Below are 19533 nucleotides of genomic sequence, written 5' to 3'. Positions count from 1 at the left end.
AGGAGTGGGACAGATCTGAAGGTCTCTGGCAGGAGGAGGGTCTCTGGGCCAGGGCCAAAGCAGTGGGGGCCGTTCCCTCACTGTTTCCAGGATGGCTTCACGGGCCACATGAAACCACTTCGCGGGCCGCATCCGGCCCCCGGGCCTTGTGTTTGACATGTCTGGTCTAGGTAGAATATATGGGAAATGTTGTAGAAGGGCAATCTTTAAGGTACATAATAGAAGATGAAATAAAGTAGGAGAAACCTGAAATAATGAAAGGAATGCAAAAAGGTCAGGTTGAAGCGACTGAATACAACTCCTCCTTTTTCAAAAGCTGAGTGACCATGGGCAGGACCTCCCAGTCCAAGATACATGATATATAAGATGGATCTGCATATATATAACTGGCTCCTTAGCCAGTTGTTATCTCCTTACTGAGCATAGCTGATGCAAATTCAAGAAGATCCCCGTATTACAAACGCTGATTGGGGGAGTGCTACTCTACAGATCCAGGGGACACCAAAACCTACACCCAATCCTTCTGGTTAGGGTTAAGTCATTAGATGTCTCTTACATGCAGTGGTGGGATTCAACCAGTTTGCACCACTTCAGCAGAACCAGTAGCTAATTTTTTGTTGCCCAGGTCCAGAATGGACTTCTGGAAGTGGCATCCACACAGAGAACCGGTTGTTCACATATCTGAATCCCACCACTGCTTAATTATCAGCAAGTCTCCAACTTGACATTTCTTGGTAAGATTGTTAAGAAGGTGATTAGGTTTCAGCGACAGAGGATCTTGGATGAGACAGATTATCTTCTTTAATGGAATCAGGCCAGAGCATGGGACAAAAATTGGTTGTTCTTGTGAATGATATGGAACAGAATTGCTTTACCAGATCTCTTTGTTAGTCCTGTTATCCCTTTCTAAGGCTCTGAAGACCTGGCTGTTCTCCAGGCCTTTGGGTTAAGCAATTAGGTAAGCTCTGTTGGTGGTGTGGTTTTGTTTTAGTGGTTATTGTTTAACTGAGGCATCATGCATTTATACTGTTATGATGGTTTTAATTTTTGTGAACTTTCCAAAATCACTGCTGTAAAGTGTTTAAATAAATATATTTGCATGGTATTCTTTTGGACCACCTACAAAGACTGGAGATTGGAGGCATTCTTTTGTACCCCTCCCCCCATGTTACATAAATAGAAGGCTACTAATAGATTCTTCCAGGAAGTTTGCACTGGACAGATCAAAACTGAATGGAGCAGATAGTTCTGGAGATACCTTGGTTTTGAAATCAACATATTGAATTATACACACAATAGGAAGTCACTGCAGAGTTGAGTCACAGGTGTTCATGTTGAGCATGGCACTGCATTTTAGACTAATTAAAGCCACTTCCCGCGGAACACATTGCAGTAGTTCAGTCAGTGAAGGTACATGATAAGGGCATGAATAACTGTTGCAAGACCCTCCTTTTTTAGATTTGAGTACAGCTAGAGGATCAACTGAAAAACTCCTAGGTTTATAGCCTGCCAGCAACAGCCATAGATCCACAAGGACAGAATACAAAATACAGAATAGCAGAGTTGGAAGAGACATTGGAGGTCTTCTTTGTTCCTTTGGGTCAACGGCACTTTGTTCCTTTGTTCCTTTCCTTTCACCACCAGACATATCCACAGCTGAGCGTCCTTTCGGCTTTGGCCCAGTCGCTTCATTATTTCTGGCGCTACTAGTACTAGCCCTCTGCTCTTCCCCAGTAGCATATTGGACGCCTTCCGACCTGAGAGGCTCATCTTCCAGCGTCATATCGTTTTGCCTTTTGGTACTGTCCATAGGGTTTTCATGGCAAAGATACTGGAGTGGGTTGCCATTTCCTTCTCCAGAGAAGATAATACTGGAGAAAATAATTTACAATATGCCAAATGCTCAGTAGAAACAATCCTCTGGAATTACTATATACTATATCAAACTTTGACAAGTTTTATAGAAAAAAAACACCTTGTTTACATTCTGAGGATCTCAAAATATTCTGTTAACAATTTAGCCTTGGAAATAAAGAAGAAATGCTATTAATCTTATACAGCACTGTACAGAAAAGTCAAGGCCACAAAATCCAACAACATCCAGCACTGATAATAGTTAAGATTTTTCTGAAAAAAATCTTGATTGAATACATAAATCTATGCTTTAACCAAAATTAAACAAATGAAAAGGTTCTTGGAAAACCTATTATATAAACGCACATACCAAATCTGTTGCACATCTGCTCAAGTGAAAATTCCTGTATGCTTCACATGACATAATCCTAAATTTGCGAAGATTCACCTCCATAGGACATTAGTTGGATGCTTTCTAAATTGGCATTTTGAAAACATCTGTGTCTTTCCAATGCTATAGCATTTGCCCCAGTGAGAAAAGGGAGACTTGTCCTCTCTTGACTAGATACCACTTCCCAAAGGACCACCCAGCCTGATCTTGCTGATATCATCAGTAAACTGGGATTTTAGCCTGGCCCACAGCTGGAATTGTTTCCTGAGTTAGAGAATTTATTTCACTCAGGGTAAAAGTCACAGGATTTCTTGTTGAGATACAACTTGTGAGACAAATAGTAGGATAAAGTAACCATACTACTTACCTCATTTGTCGTAAACAGCCCACAGCATATTCTCTTACATATTGATCAGGATAATTGAAATCTAATAATTCTAATGCTTCTCTAGGTGGCAGTTTTGACCATATCTGAAGAAGAGCCTGAAGCTGTTCAGAAAATAAACATAATACATGTAGAATTCAATAACTTAAATATTTATGAACAGAATTTATTCATGAACAGAGTTGGACTACTGGACCCAAGTTTCTGCATCTTAGCCATTGAATGACTTTGGACAGAAAGAGAGAAAATGAATTGGTTCAATCTACTTCACAGGGGTTTTTTGGGGGGATAAAATAAAGTGAAATCCCATTTGAGCTGCCTTGAATTCTTGGAGGACAGGCAGAATATAAATACAAAAAACAAGGTTTAGTCAGTTAATAAATAAGTATTGCCCCTTCACACACACAAAACGAAACATATTCAACAGAGATGTAATACATACAGTGTGAGAGAAAAGTATTTGATTCCCTGCTGATTTTGTACATTTGCCCACTGACAAAGAAATGATCAGTCTATAATTGTAATGGTAGGTTTATTTTAACAGTGAGAGACAGAATAACAACAAAAATCCAGAAAAATACATTTCAAAAAAGTTATAAATTGATTTGCATTTTAATGAGTGAAATAAGTATTTGATTCCCTATTAATCACCAAGATTTATGGCTTCCAGGTGTCTTTTATACAGGTAATGAGCTGAGATTAGGCACACTCTCTTAAAGGGAGTGTTTAGTTTAGTTTAGTTTTATTTAATTTATATACCGCCCTTCTCCTTGGTGGGGACTCAGGGCGGTTCACAGGGCATATATAAAAAAGACAATACAAAAATTAAAAAAAGATTAAACCCGTGCCCAGTTAAAAACAGTGAACAAGTCTAAAACAACTATTAAAACCCATCCCCGTCAGGCCAGACCAGCTATTTCGAATAGGTGGGTCTTCAGGTCACGACGGAAAGTTCGGAGGTCTGGTGCCATCCGGAGCTCCACCGGCAGTTGGTTCCATAATGCCGGAGCGCCCACAGAGAAGGCTCTCCCCCTGGGGGTCACCAGTCGGCATTCCCTGACTGGCGGCACCCTGAGGAGGCCCTCTCTGTGGGAACGCACAGGGCGGAGGGGAGTTGACGCCGGCAGCAGGTGATCCCTGAGGTATCCCGGACCCATGCCATGTAGGGACTTAAAGATCGTTACCAAAACCTTGAACCTCACCCGAAAGACAACGTAACCAATGCAGCTCGCGGAGCAAAGGTGTAACATGGGAGTACCGGGAAACTCCCAAGACAACTCTCGCGGCCGCATTCTGTACCAGTTGGAGCCTCCGAGTGGTCTTCAAGGGAAGCCCCATGTAGAGAGCATTACAGTAGTCAAGGCGAGAGGTCACGAGCGCATGAGTGACCGTACACAGGGCATCCCGGTTCAGATAGGGCCGCAACTGGCGCACCAGGCGAACCTGGGCAAAAGCCCCCCTAGTCACGGCCACTATATGATCTTCCAGGGTAAGTCGTGAATCTAGGAGGACTCCCAAGTTGCGAGCCCTATCCACGGGGGGTAAGAGCTCACCCCCCATAGAAAGAGATGGAACATTTTGAATGTCCCGGGATGCCGGAATGTACAGCCACTCAGTCTTGTCAGGGTTGAGTTGAAGTCTGTTCCTCCCCATCCAGACCCGAACCGCCTCCAGGCAACGGGACATCACAGCGAGGGCATCACTGGGGTGGTTTGGGGTCGAAAAGAAAAGTTGGGTATCATCGGCATACTGATGATACCCAACTCCAAAACCACGAATGATCTCACCCAGCGGTTTCATATAGATGTTGAACAGGAGAGGCGAGAGAACCGACCCCTGAGGAACTCCACAAACGAGAGACCTAGGGGCAGATCTCTGCCCCCCTGCCAACACCGACTGCGTGCGTCCCAGGAGATAGGAGGAGAACCACTGAAGAACTGTGCCTCCCACTCCCAATCCCCTGAGACGCCGCAGCAAGATACCATGGTCGATGGTATCGAAAGCCGCCGAGAGGTCTAATAGGACTAGGACAGAGGAATATCCCCTATCCCGAGCCCTCCAGAGATCATTCACCAGAGCGACCAATGCCGTCTCCGTGCTGTACCCGGGCCTGAAACCCGATTGGTAGGGGTCCAGATAATCCGCTTCATCCAGGACCAGAGGGAGCTGATGCGCCACCACACTCTCGACAACCTTCGCAAGAAAGCGAAGGTTGGAGACTGGACGAAAGTTGTTCAAAACAGCTGGGTCCAAGGCAGGCTTCTTGAGGAGAGGTCTCACCACCGCCTCCTTCAAGACGGTGGGGAAATAACCCTCACTCAAAGAAGCAGATATAACTGCCTGGAGCCAGCCTCGTGTCCTCTCCCTAGCTGCATAAACCAGCCAGGAAGGGCACGGGTCCAACAAACATGTGGAGGAGCTCAGCCTCCCCATAATCCTGTCCACTTCATCAGGGGTCACAGAATCAAACTCTTCCCAGATAACATTGACAAGACCGCCCGTGTCCTGATCGCCTGACTCTGCCCAGCTGGAGTCCAAACTGGTCCGAATCCGAGCGATTTTATCCGACAGATGTTGACTAAATTCCTCGGCACGACCCTGCAAGGGATCCTCCCTCACCTCCTGATTAAGAAGTGAGCGAGTCACCCTAAACAAGGCGGCCAGGCGATTATCTGCGGACGCGATGAGGGTGGAGAAGTAATTGCACCTCGCCACCCTCATCGCTGCGAGATAAGACCTAATATAAGTTCTTAACCGCAACCGGTCGGGTTCGGATCGGCTAGACCTCCAGCAGCTCTCTAGGCCCCGTTTCCGACGCTTCATCTCCCGGAGCTCCGCGGAAAACCATGGAGCTCGCTGGGATCTGCGCCGGGTCAGGGGCTGCAAGGGTACAACCCGGTCAAGTGCCTCAGTGGCTGCCCTTTCCCAGGCTTCCACTAAGGCATCCGCCGAGCTGTGAGCAGTGGAGGCAGGTGGGGACCCCAGCGCCGCTTGGAATCTATCAGGATCCATTAAGCGTCTGGGGCGGTACCATCTAATTGGCTCCGTACCCCCACGGCGGGGGGTGGCAAAACGGAAGACCAGCCGCAGGAGATGATGATCGGTCCATGACAGGGGCATAATAAATGGAGAGCCCCCACCTAGATCATCCAACCACCGTCTAGATAAAAAAATCAGGTCAAGGGTGTGGCCTCCCTCATGAGTTGGCTCTGAAATTAATTGCGTCAGGTCCATGGCCGCCATGGAAGCCATGAACTCCCGAGCTAGCTCAGATGAACCTCCCAGGGATGGTAGATTGAAGTCTCCCAAAACTATAAATTTGGGAAACTCAACCACCAAACCCGAGAGGATATCGAGCAGCTCGGGCAGGGCTGCCGCTGTGCGATTAGGCGAAATGTACACCAGCAGCAAGCCCAACTGCGCCCCAGGACCAAATCTCATAGAGAGAGACTCACACCCGACTATCTGAGAAACGGTGGTCTCCCGCGGACATAAGGTCTCCCTAATGGTAACCGCCACTCCCCCACCCCTGCCATGAGCTCGCGGTCGGTGTAGCACCCGGAAGCCTGGTGGGCAGAGGTCAACCAAAGGGACCCCACCCTCAGGGCCCAACCAAGTCTCCGTGATGCAGGCCAGGTCCGCATGCTCACCCTCAACTAAATCCCTAACGAGGGTGTCAAAACTCGTCCTGCAACAAGCAGGGTAGATGCCGAACACAGGAACGAGAGACTTCTGCTGCAGTCTGGAAGCACTTTATTCTTCAGAGCAACAACCGCAACGAGAAACAAAGCCAGCGTTGGCTGCTATCTGCACCCAACGCTGCTATATACACATCCAAAAACCCCACCCAAACTCCACCCAAACAAGCCTCCGCCCTCCCATTCCCTATAACTTCTCCACCCCTCCCCTACAAGGCCTTTCGCCCGACGCTCAGGCAGGTAAGGCCCCCCCAACGTGTCACCATCACCGTGCCCTTTTTCCTCACCCACCCCCTGCTGCACCCACCCCCGAAGGCCCCTGTCACCCAGCCACCCGGACACCATAGGGGGGAGGGACCCAGCCCCTATCAGCGTCACCACACAGTCCCGCGCAGCCATGGTGTCGGAGTCCCCCCAGGCCGCAGAGTCATTGCGCCGGCTCAGGCCTCCACCGGGCAGGCTGCAGGCCGGGGTCCGTTGCTCACGAGCCGGGGAACCGCGCGTCGTCGCGTCGCCAGGCGAGGGCTGCAGCTGCGGCGCACCCGGAAGCGCCAGAAGAGAAGGCTCGGGACTCGGAGCCTTCCACGCCGGGGAGCCCCTGGATGCCGCGCCGCCGGGCGCAGGAAACAGCCGCGGCGCGTCCGGAAGCGGCGAGAGGAGCGTCGCGGGCCTTTCGACTCTCTGGGCCATGCTGGAAGCAGGTGGGGTCGGAAGCAGCCGCGGCGCGGCCGGAGGCGGCGAGAGGAGCGTCGCGGGCCTCTGGACCCTCCGGGCCGTGTTGGTACCAGGTGGGAACGGTGGGAGGGAAGCCGGGTGTGCCGGGGGGGTGGAGGGGCCCCCCCTCGTGTGTCGGGCTGCCGAGGCCCGACATGCTGCCCCCTCTACCAGGGGCCCACCTGGAATGCAAGGAGAGAAAGGTGAGCAATCCGTAACACGGTCAACCGTCCCCCCCGGGGCCTCCCCCGGCTTCCCCGGGTGTTTCCGGTGGAAGGCACGGAGAAGGCGTGGTGCACACACATCCTCATCCCGTACCCAGGTGGCCTCCTCCATGGGGTACCCCTTCCAGAGCACCAAGTATTGCACCCGCCCTCTACGTTTCCGGGAGTCCAGGATCTCCTGTACCTCATAGTGACTGCCCTGTACAGGTCCCGGGCCACCCTCCCCTGCCGCTGCAGAGGCGGACGTAGCAGGCTTCAGCAGGCTGCTGTGGAACACGGGGTGTATCTTTCCAAGTAGGGGAGGCAGCCGGAGTCTGACGGTGACGGGATTGACTACCTGTATCACTCGAAAGGGTCCGAGGTATTTGGGTCCTAGCTTTCTACATGGCACCTGCAGCCGCAGGTATTTTGTAGAGAGGTAGACGAGATCACCTACTTTGGGAGGTGCAAACGGCCGTCTTTTCCTGTCCGCCTGCTCTTTGTAAGACTCTGCTGCTTGCTCTAACGCCTTCTTAGCTACCCCCCACACCTCCTCCAACCGGTGCATCCACGCCCCAGGTGTGCAGGATGCCGGGGCCCCCTGTTCGCACCCTGCGATAGGAACGAACTCGTAACCAGATACCACTTTAAAGGGGGAGAACCCAGTGCTGCTATGCACTGCGTTGTTGTAGGCAACTTCCGCGAAGGACAACAAGTCCACCCATTCGGACTGTTGGTATGACACATAACAGCGCAGGTATCGCTCCACCGCCGCGTTCGCACGTTCCGCGGCTCCATTCGTGCTTGGGTGGTACGCCGAGCTCAGACCTTGTGTTGCTCCAATATAACGCACGAACTCCCTCCAGAACCGGGCCGTGAACTGTACCCCACGGTCGGAGATGATACGTCGTGGCACCCCGTGGAGACGATAGATATGTTGAACAAACAGCCAGGCCAACCGACGGGCCGAGGGCAATCCCTTACAGGGGATGAAGTGGGCTTGTTTCGAGAACAGGTCTACTACTGTCCACAACGCGTTATATCCCCTGCTTTCCGGTAGCTCAACCACAAAGTCCATTGCAATGTCCTGCCAAGGTCGTACGGGGTCAGCCACCTGTTGCAGGAGGCCTGCCGGTTTCTTGGTAGAGGGCTTAGTGGTTGCGCAAATGCGGCACTTCTGCACATAGCTTTCAATGTCCCGTCTCATGGTTGGCCACCAGAACTGGCGGCGGGCCAAATGCAGGGTTTTCACGAACCCGTAATGACCTGCCTGCCTAGCGTCATGGCATTGGTAAAGTGCCTGCTCTCGTGCCGCTGCAGGCACATACAACCTGGCCCCGTGCCAAGCTAACCCATCTCGCAACGAGAGGGTGTCGGGGTGCGCCCGCATCCAGTCGTCAGTCGCCAACGCCCCCTTACATGTCCACAGGATATCGTCTGTCACGGTGTTGGCTCTATGCTCCGTCTCCTCCACCGGGCGGGGCGGCGGTACCAGTGCCTGCACTACCTCCTCCTTCCGGCAATCGTACTGCGGTAGCCGAGACAAGGCGTCCGCCAGGAAATTCTTACCCCCAGGCACGTACTTGAGGCGAAACCGGAAGCGTTGGAAGTACTGGGCCCACCGTACGTGTTTCGGGGACAGTCGGCGGGGTGTTTGCAGGGCTTCCAGGTTTTTATGGTCCGTCCAAACCTCGAACTCCTGGCTAGCCCCCTCCAGAAGGTGTCTCCAAGTCCCCAGAGCCCAGCGGACCGCAAAGGCCTCTTTCTCCCAGATAGCCCAAGCCCTCTCCGCGGTCGTTAACTTCTTGGAGGCGTACGCGCAGGGCCGCAAACCTCCCTTTGCATGCCGTTGCAGAAGAACAGCTCCAACAGCCACGTCGCTTGCATCAGCCTGTACGACATAGGGCAGGTCAGGGTTCGGGTGTTGCAGAACGGGCTCCCTGGCAAACTGCGCCTTGAGCGCCTCGAAAGCCCGCTGGCATGTAGTGGTCCACGCAAGCTTCTGCCCTGGCCACGGCGACGTTGCCATTTGTTTAGTCCGCAGTAGGTCCGTGAGCGGCAGGGCGATGGAAGCGAAATGTGGAATAAATTGCCGATAAAAGTTAGCGAAGCCAAGAAAACTCTGCAACTGTTTCCGGGTCCGTGGGGCTTGCCACTGTTGGATAGCCTCCACTTTCCCCGGGTCCATCTCCACCCCGCTGGAGGACACCCGATAACCCAAGTAGTCCAGCCGGGGCTTGTGAAACTCACATTTAGAAAGCTTCACATATAACCTGGCATCCCTCAACTTGGTCAGCACACTCCGCACTAAAGCGACATGCTCCTCTAGCGTAGACGTATATATAAGGATGTCATCAAGATAGACAAGGACCCCCCGGTACAAATGGTCGTGCAGGACTTGGTTGATCAACTGCATAAATACCGCGGGGGCTCCCTGCAGGCCAAACGGCATTACCCTAAACTGGAAGCTCCCCAACGGGCAGTTGAAAGCCGTCTTCCATTCATCACCGGCTTTTATCCGGACACGGTAGTACGCCTCCCTTAGGTCTAACTTGGTGAACACCCGGCCCGTAGCCAGATGAGCTAAAAGGTCCTTCACCAAAGGGAGGGGGTACAAGTGCTCCACACATACCGCGTTGACTCCCCGATAATCAACGCACAGTCTTAGGGTCCCGTCTTTCTTCTCTCTGAACAAGACAGGGGCCGCCATCCTGGACCGAGCGGGCTGGATGAACCCCCTCCGCAGGTTCTTGTCTATGTATTGACGGAGCTCCTGCATCTCCCGGGGTGCCATTGCGTACATGCGGGGTTTCGGCAATTTTGCCCCTGGCTCCAGTTCAATGGCGCAGTCCGTGGGGCGGTGGGGTGGCAAGGCGTCACACTCCTTCTCATCAAAGACATCTGCGAGATCGCTGTACTCCCGTGGTACCTGTGTCTCAAACCCGGTGCCCACCCCTGCGGCCCCCTCTGGCCCACCGATCCCCTCCGGACCCAGGAAGGAATGCTTTTCAGGAGGCTGGGGCCCTGTCCCGAGGCGGAGGTGTCGGCATCCCCCCTCCCACCAAACTGTGGGGCCCCACCTGTCCAACCACGTAAGCCCCAGGATGACTGCCTCCGTCATAGACGGCACCACAACAAACCGGAGAGTCTCCCAATGTGTACCCAATTCCATTCTCACCGGTGCCGTTACATGCGTAATGGGTGCCCCACCCAAAAGAGACCCGTCTACCTGCTGAAACCGGATAGGTTTGGGGAGCCGCTGAAGGGGAATACCGGCCTCCCTTGCCATCATCAGGCTAATAAGGCAGCGTGTGCTGCCTGTATCAATCAGAGCCTTACACTCCCTCCTCTCACCCGTTCGTGGGCTTATCAACACCACGGGCAGCACAAAAGGACACACCGGAGCGCTTACCATCGGGTCCTCCTCGTACTCGTGATCCTCAGAGCCATCGGACGTGTCCGTTCGTCCATCCGCCGGGCCCACTGGACGTATCGGTGTCGATGTTCGGGGTGTCTTGTCGGCCACCTGGTACGCTGTTCTGGAGCGGTCTGCAGCTCTTCTGGGGGTCGAGACCCGCGCCTCCGGAGGGTTGGGCCCCGGTCGCAGCGGAGGTAACGGGCAATCCACCGCCCGATGCCCCGGTTGGTCGCAGCGGAAGCAGCGGATTGTTGGACGGGGCGCCGGTGGGGGCCCGGGTTGTGTCGCCACCGCCGCGGGCTTCCGGTTCTCTGTCTTCGGCCCCTCCGGGGTCCTCCAGGCTCCAGGGGCCACTACTGGTCTGCCCCGGGTATCCTGCAACCCGATGTCTAGCTCCACCGCCACCCGGAACCAGTCCTGAAGCCGTGCAGGAACCCCCCGCACCACACATGCCCGCCGGAGAGCTCCATCAAGACCGGCCCAGAAGTGGTGCACCAGCAAGCGCTCGGGCCACGAGCGTAGCCTGCCCGCAACCCTGCGGAACTCAAGCACGTACTCCTCTGCCGGCCGTCCTCGCTGCCTGATGGCTAACACTTCGGCTTCCGCGCGATGTAAGCGGGATACGTCCTCGAAGCGGACGCGTAGGGCTTCCAAAAACAGCCCCACGTCTCCGAGCTCGCGGGCGTGGTCACTGTAGAGGTCCGCTGCCCAGGTTGCAGCCTCGCCCTGAAGGCACGCGGTGACCGCCACCACCATCGCCCACTGTGATGGATAGGTATGGGCGTACCCGTCCAGATGGTTAATCACCTGCCCTAGGAACATGGCCAGGCGGTCGGGATGCCCATCATAGGTTGTAGTGAGCGGTGGGGGTCCCCACACCACGCCCGGTCCCCAATGCCCAACAGGTGGACGGGTCTGAGCCTGGGACACCCCCACCGACCTGGGTGCGGGACGTCCAGGGCCCCGGTCAGGCGTCGGCCAAGCCTCACGCCCCCCTTGTGCTCGTGTGGATGGGGCCCGAACGCCTCCCTCCCCAGGCACCTTGAACTTTGGGCTAGCCAGTCGAAAACGGGACGTTGCTGACTGAGTAGGTGCCCCCCCAAGGGACCACTGTCCCGTGTCTTCTTCAGGGGCCAAGGCTCCCCAGGAACCGCCGTCACGTGCCCCGACTTCTCCGAACCTTTCGCGCAGCACATCCATAGTTTGGCTCCCGGGTGCGGTTGAATAGCTGTAGTCCTCGCCGTCATCATCGGTAAGCCGACGCTCCCTCCAACCCAGTGGAGCCCCACCGGGTCGGGCCGTTCGTCCCTGCTCGAGCCCCGTGCGCCCCAGGATGGAGCTCAGCCACCACTCTCCCCCCTGGGTTTGGCTACTAACGCCCTGGGACTCCACCGCAGGGCCTGTTGGTTGCACGTCCCGCACTTTGGGCCTCACAACAGGTTGGACGTCCTCCACGTCCCTCTCCACAGGGGTTGTCACCTCCGCCCCAGCCACACCAGCCTCCTCCGAAGCAGTCTCCAACGCGGCCCCTTGCACACCCTCCGCCATGGCACACAAACGGAACACAGCTGAAAGGCAGTAGGGCCGCAATGCTAGTGCAAACGCTGGCTTTCTGTCAAAACTCGTCCTGCAACAAGCAGGGTAGATGCCGAACACAGGAACGAGAGACTTCTGCTGCAGTCTGGAAGCACTTTATTCTTCAGAGCAACAACCGCAACGAGAAACAAAGCCAGCGTTGGCTGCTATCTGCACCCAACGCTGCTATATACACATCCAAAAACCCCACCCAAACTCCACCCAAACAAGCCTCCGCCCTCCCATTCCCTATAACTTCTCCACCCCTCCCCTACAAGGCCTTTCGCCCGACGCTCAGGCAGGTAAGGCCCCCCCAACGTGTCACCATCACCGTGCCCTTTTTCCTCACCCACCCCCTGCTGCACCCACCCCCGAAGGCCCCTGTCACCCAGCCACCCGGACACCATAGGGGGGAGGGACCCAGCCCCTATCAGCGTCGCCACACAGTCCCGCGCAGCCATGGTGTCGGAGTCCCCCCAGGCCGCAGAGTCATTGCGCCGGCTCAGGCCTCCACCGGGCAGGCTGCAGGCCGGGGTCCGTTGCTCACGAGCCGGGGAACCGCGCGTCGTCGCGTCGCCAGGCGAGGGCTGCAGCTGCGGCGCACCCGGAAGCGCCAGAAGAGAAGGCTCGGGACTCGGAGCCTTCCACGCCGGGGAGCCCCTGGATGCCGCGCCGCCGGGCGCAGGAAACAGCCGCGGCGCGTCCGGAAGCGGCGAGAGGAGCGTCGCGGGCCTTTCGACTCTCTGGGCCATGCTGGAAGCAGGTGCGGTCGGAAGCAGCCGCGGCGCGGCCGGAGGCGGCGAGAGGAGCGTCGCGGGCCTCTGGACCCTCCGGGCCGTGTTGGTACCAGGTGGGAACGGTGGGAGGGAAGCCGGGTGTGCCGGGGGGGTGGAGGGGCCCCCCCTCGTGTGTCGGGCTGCCGAGGCCCGACAGAGGGGAGCTTTATTAACCACGGATCTAGCATTCAGGTACACCAGCCGGAGCTCAGGAGGCTGCACATCCTCGCTCCCGGCACCTCAGGGAAGAACCAGAGGGTCGGAGTGCTCCTAATCTCAACTTGTTACCTGCATAAAAGACACCTGTTCACAGAACCAATCAATCAATCAATCAGATTCCAAACTTCACCATGGCCAAGACCAAAGAGCTATCCAGGTATGTCAGGGACAAGACTGTAGACCTATACAAGGCTAGAATGGGCTGCAAGACTATCACCTAGCAGCTTGGTGAGAAGGTGGTAACAGTTGGTGCAATTATTCAGAAATGGAAGAAACACAAAATAACTGTCAATCTCCCTTGGTCTGGGGCTCCATGCAAGATCTCACTTTGAGGAATTTCAATGATCATGAGAATGGTGAGGGATTAGCCCAGAGCTACATGGGAGGATCTTGTCAATGATCTCAAGGCAGCTGGGACCATAGTCACCAAGAAAACAATTGGTAACACACTACTCCATGAAGGACTGAAACCCTGCAGTGCCCGCAAGGTCCCCCTGCTCAAGAAAGCACCTGTCTAGGCCTGTCTAAAGTTTGCCAATGAACATCTGAATGATTCTGAGGCAAACCGGGTGAAAGTATTGTGGTCAGCTGAGACCAAAATTGAGCTCTTTGGCATCAACTCAACTCGCCGTGTTTGGAGGAGGAGGAATGCTCCCTATGATCTCAAGAACACCATCTCCACCGTCAAACATGGTGGTGGAAACATTATGCTTTGGGGGGTACTTTTCTGCTAAGGGGACAGGACAACTTCACTGCATCAAAGGGATGATGGATGGGGCCATGTACTGTCAAATCTTGGGTGAGAACCTCCTTCTCTCAGCCAAGGCATTGAAAATGGGTTGTGGATGAGTATTCCAGCATGGCAATGACCCAAAACACATGGCCAAGGCAACAAAGGAGTAGCTCAAGAAGAAGGTCCTGGAGTAGCCTAGTCAGTCTTCAGACCTTAATCCCATACAAAATCTGTGGAGGGAGCTGAAGGTTTGAGCTGTCAAACATCAGCCTCAAAACCTTAATGACTTGCAGAGGATCTGGAAAGAGGAGTGGGACAAAATCCCTCCTGAGATGTGTGTGCAAACCTGGTGACCAACTGCAAGAAACATCTGACCTCCGTGATTGCCAACAAGGGTTTTGCCATCAAGTACTAAGTCATGTTTTGAGAAGGGTTCAAATACTTATTTCATTAAAATACAAATCAATTTATAACTTTTTTTGAAATGCATTTTTCTGTATTCTTTTTTGTTATTTTGTCTCTCACTGTTAAAATAAACCTACCATTAAAATTATAGACTGATCATTTGAAATGAAATGAAATGAACCTTTATTGTCAAAGTACAACTATGTGTACATTGAGATTAGCTGAGCCTCCCTTTGTGCTCCCACCCCCCAACACACAGTGACAACAAACCCTCCATCTTACAACACCATGTGAACCAACTACATCACACACCAGCCTCCCACGTCAATTCTGCATAAAATTCACAAAAGTTATTTCTCATTCAAAAGCCTAACAGCCCACGGATAAAAGCTGTTTTTCAGCCTGTTGGTGCAGCTGGCTATACTCTTATATCTCCTACCCAATGGTAGGAGAGTAAAGAGATACCATCCAGGGTGTGAGTCATCCCTGAGAATTTTCCTCACTCTTCCAAGGCAGCGAGCCCTGGCGATGTCATCCAGTGATGTCAGGGGACATCCTACAATGTCTTGTGCTGTACTTACCACCCTCTGTAATACTTCCCTATCCGCGGCTGTCAGACCAGCATACCAAACCACAATACCATACGAGAGGATGCTCTCTATAGTAGACCGGTAAAAGAGGGTCATTAGCCGTTGTTCTACCCTGTTCTTCCGCAGGACCCTGAGAAAGTGAAGCCTCTGTTGGGCCTTTCTAGCCACCTGGGTTGTATTAACTTTCCAGGTCAGATCTTCACAGAGGTAGACTCCCAGAAATTTAAAGGAGGAAACTCTCTCCACACAGTCGTCCCCGATGTAAAGTGGGGCAGGTTCCTCCTTTTTTCTCCGGAAGTCTAGCACCATCTCTTTCGTCTTACTGATGTTCAGGTGCAAGTTGTTGTTACTACATCATATGGATAGTTTTTGTACCTCCGCCCTGTATGCTGTCTCATCCCCACCTGTAATGAGACCCACCACAGTTGTATCATCTGCAAACTTAATTATTACAGTGGATGGGTCAGATGATACACAGTCATATGTGTATAAAGAGTACAGGTAGGGGCTAAGCACACAGCCCTGTGGTGAGTCGGTGCAAAGCTTCAGGGGGCAAACATACAAAATCAGCAGGGAGTCAAATATTTTTCCCCCTCACTGTAATATAGTGGGAGACCAGTTAAGATTCCATTTCTCTGCTTGCAATATACTGTAGTTCAAACTAATGAGGAGGATGGTAGCACAAACTACTGACTCTTTAATATTCCTATTTCTAGCTAATTGGTGAAAATGTCAATAATTTCATTTGTTTTTCTCCTTCTAATACTGTAAAAGGGGAGATTTTAAGGCTTTTCATTATTTCTCTATCTCCTGTGGCACAAGGTAGAAGAATCAGGGAGATCTGCGGAGTAACAAAGGGGTAGTAGTTGTTGATATAAATCAAATCAAATTCAAAAGAGATATTAGAGAAGACATCCAGGATACTTAAAAGAATAAGCTAGAAAGATTTGTGTCAGTTATATTTATATAATCTCAATCTCTGGACACAAATGAGCTCAGTTCTGTTTATTTGCAGATTCTAGAAACAGATGCAAATGCTATTTGGCAATTAATTTAACAATGACTGGTTATTTTTGTAAAATTAACAGTTGTATATTATCAACCTATGATCTATTGTATCTTATCTGGTTCCCTACCTATCCATTCAACTGAATGCTAAAGCAATTGACAATTGCTAAAATATGGAAATAGGAATAAAAAATAGATTAAAAGCTAGCATTAAAATTAGCTGCCCCATCTTAAAAGTGCAAATGACACCATCCTTTGAGAAGTGATGTAGCCCTGAATTCACACTTGAACTCAACGTGCAGAGCACCAAAGAGCTCTAACTTGAGCCCTTCATTGCAGGAAACATGGAATTTAATATTGTGTATATTTGGCTTCATCTCTACAATATCAGATAACAGAATCCAAGCATTCAAAAATGTGTGCAACATATGGAATATTGTTCTGTTGCCACTAGGATTATGACTGCTTAAAAAACTTAACATTAGAGGCAGAGGTTATTGAACTAGAAAAAGTTAAGTGATATGACCCTTAGAGGAAACAAGAGCTCAATGACCTGAGAAGGAGCCAATAAGATTCCAAAAATACAGCCAATTCTTGTTTACATTCTTTCTCTGGGCTTGAATAAGGAGGGAAATGCTGACCAGCTAGATCAACATCCCAGGTGGGTACTGGCTGATCTAAGAGTGTTGGTCAGAGGCCAACAAGGGGACTTATCACATCTGCTCAAAGCTTTCCTTTCTTTTCTTAAACCAAAACCCAAAAAAACAATACTTCTGCAGAACAGTCAATGATATTGATTCAGAGCAAAAGTACACACACACACACACACACACACATGTAACATTCCATTATAATGGAAAAATTACAGCATCTTGGAATCTTTCTCCTTATTTCATAAATTAACGAACTATGCCACTTTTAGCTATCTTTTTACCATCTTCTACCCACATTTTAACAAATCTGAAACATTTTTGGGATAAATCATCATGGAGAAAGTATAGCTATACAGCCACCAGAAGTTGAAAACAACTTGAGGGGACATCAATCAATCAATCAGATTTCTGCAACTGGTCCAAAGAACAGTATCTAAAAATCTTAGTATGAACACTGGGGTAAACACTATTCAAGTACTAAGAGTGTTAATAAATTAAAAGTTAGGACAAAAGGGATAACAAAAAGGAACACAATGCCACTATATCACAATATTCAGATTTGACTACTGTTGCTACTGTATTTTGTTGCATGTGATGAAGCATAAATAAACTACATTTAGGAATTGTTCTGACATATCTACATTTTATTATGCTACAATTTCTCAACCCCTTCATGGATTACTGCCTTGTTGTGGTGAAGGGACTTGTGTAATTCAATGAAGCTATGAGCTATGCCATGCAGGGCCACCCAAGACGGACAGGTCATAGCAGAGAGTTCTGACAAAACGTGATCCATTGGAGAAGGAAATGGCAACCCACTCCAGTATCTTTGCCATGAAAACCCTATGGACAGTACCAAAAGGCAAAATGATATGATGCTGGAAGATGAGTCCCTCAGGTCAGAAGGTGTCCAATATGCTACTGGGGAAGAGCAGAGGGCTAGTACTAGTAGCACCAGAAAGAATGAAACGACTGGGCCAAAGCCGAAAGGATGCTCAGCTGTGGATGTACCTGGTGGTGAACGGAAAGTCCGATGCTGTAAAAAGTTTTTTTTACATAGGAACCTGGAATGTAAGATCCATGAATCAAGGAAAGCTGGACGTGGTCAAACAAGAGATGACAAGACTGAACATCGACATCTTAGGAATCAGCGAACTAAAATGGACAGGAATGGGTGAATTTAATTCAGATGACCATCAGGTATACTACTGTGGGCAAGAATCCCTCAGAAGAAATGGAGTAGCCTTCATAGTTAATAAAAGAGTAGGAAAAGCAATACTGGGATACAATCCCCAAAATGACAGAATGATCTCAGTTTGAATCCAAGGCAAACCATTCAATATCATAGTAGTCCAAGTTTATGCCCCAACCACCGGTACTGAAGAGGATAAAATTGACCGGTTCTACGAAACCCTACAGCACCTTATAGAACTAACACCAAAAATGATGTCCTTATAATCATGGGGGATTGGAATACTAAAGTAGGAAGCCAAAAGATAAGCGGAATAGCAGGCAAGTTTGGCCTTGGAGTAAAAAATGAAGCAGGGCACAGGCTGATAGAATTTTGTCAAGAGAATACGATGGTCATAGCAAACACTCTTTTCCAACAAACCAAGAAATGGCTCTACACATGGACATCACCAGATGGTCAACACAGAAATCAGATTGATTATGTGCTCTGCAGCCAAAGATGGAGAAGGTCTATACAGTCAGTAAAAACAAGACCAGGAGCTGACTGTGGCTCAGACCATGAGTTTCTCATTGCAAATTTTAGGCTTAAACTGAAGAAAGTAGGGAAAAGCGCTAGGCCACTCATGTATGAATTAAATCATATCCCTGTTGAATATACAGTAGAGGTGACAAATAGATTTAAGGAATTAGATCTGATAGACAAGAGTGCCTGAAGAACTATGGACAGAGGTTCGCAACATTGTACAAGAGGTAGCAACTAAAACCATCCCAAAGAAAAAGAAATGCAAGAAAGCAAAATGTCTGTCTGAGGAAGCTTTGCAAATAGCTGAGGAAAGGAGGGAAGCGAAAGGCAAAGGAGAAAAAGAAAGATACGCCCAATTGAATGCAGAATTCCAGAGAATAGCTAGAAGAGATAAGAATGCCTTCTTATACGTTATGATAGATACGTTATGATAGATTTGTTGCTAGAAGGCAAAAAAACGCTTTTAGTTGGACTGTATGCTCCTAATCAACAACAACAACAAGCTGACTTTTTTAGTTTACTTCATACAAAGCTTACTCAGTTGGATTACAAATCGTTTATTTTTATGGGGGACTGGAATGGTGTTTTGGATGTACAGATGGATAAGGCTGGTTTTTTTAAGCGTGTTCCGTGTCATGCCAGATTGTCTAAATCTTTTTTTGAAATGAAGGATGATTTGGAACTGCGAGACATTTGGCGTGACACACACCCGCAGGAAAAGGATTATACTTTTTTTTCTGATAGACATCAATCTTTTTCCAGGATTGACTTCATTTTGTTGACTAACGATTTTTTTTCTAGGATTAAGAAGGTAAAGATCTGTGCAAGAGCTATTTCTGACCATAGTCCAGTATGGTTAGAGATCAATAAGGACAATAGAGATAGGCGCTCGTGGCGCGTAAATGAGAACTTGTTTAGGAATGAGAAAAATGTGGAAGAATGTAAACAGCGGATGAAGGATTTTTTTGAAATTAACATGAATAAGGATACTTCTATGGATATGGTTTGGGATGCTAGCAAGGCCTATATGAGAGGGGTGTTGATATATATGAATAATAAACACAGACGTACTTTGGAAGCTAGAAGGAAAGAATTGGAGAATGAAATTAAGGAAAAAGAGAAGGCCTTGATTCTGAATCCATTGGATGTGAAGACTAAGGAGGTTATTAAGCTATTAAGAGGACAATTTGATAAATT

At 50.3% G+C, this 19533-nt stretch overlaps 1 protein-coding gene across 5 annotated transcripts in view; it reads right to left on the bottom strand.

The window, feature by feature from the left end:
- The window catches only part of PIK3CB (phosphatidylinositol-4,5-bisphosphate 3-kinase catalytic subunit beta), a 98574-nt gene that overhangs the window by 19309 nt on the left and 59732 nt on the right, over nt 1-19533 (bottom strand). For all 5 annotated transcript variants that reach the window (XM_083363611.1, XM_083363615.1, XM_083363613.1 and 2 more), the window contains one exon: nt 2613-2734. In XM_083363611.1, the coding sequence (XP_083219737.1) occupies nt 2613-2734 (122 nt within the window). The remainder of the gene's footprint in view (nt 1-2612; nt 2735-19533) is intronic.

Source organism: Vipera ursinii (genome assembly GCF_947247035.1).
Source record: "Vipera ursinii genome assembly, chromosome: 5".
Lineage (NCBI taxonomy): Eukaryota > Metazoa > Chordata > Lepidosauria > Squamata > Viperidae > Vipera > Vipera ursinii.
This window is presented reverse-complemented; position numbering and strand designations above follow the sequence as displayed.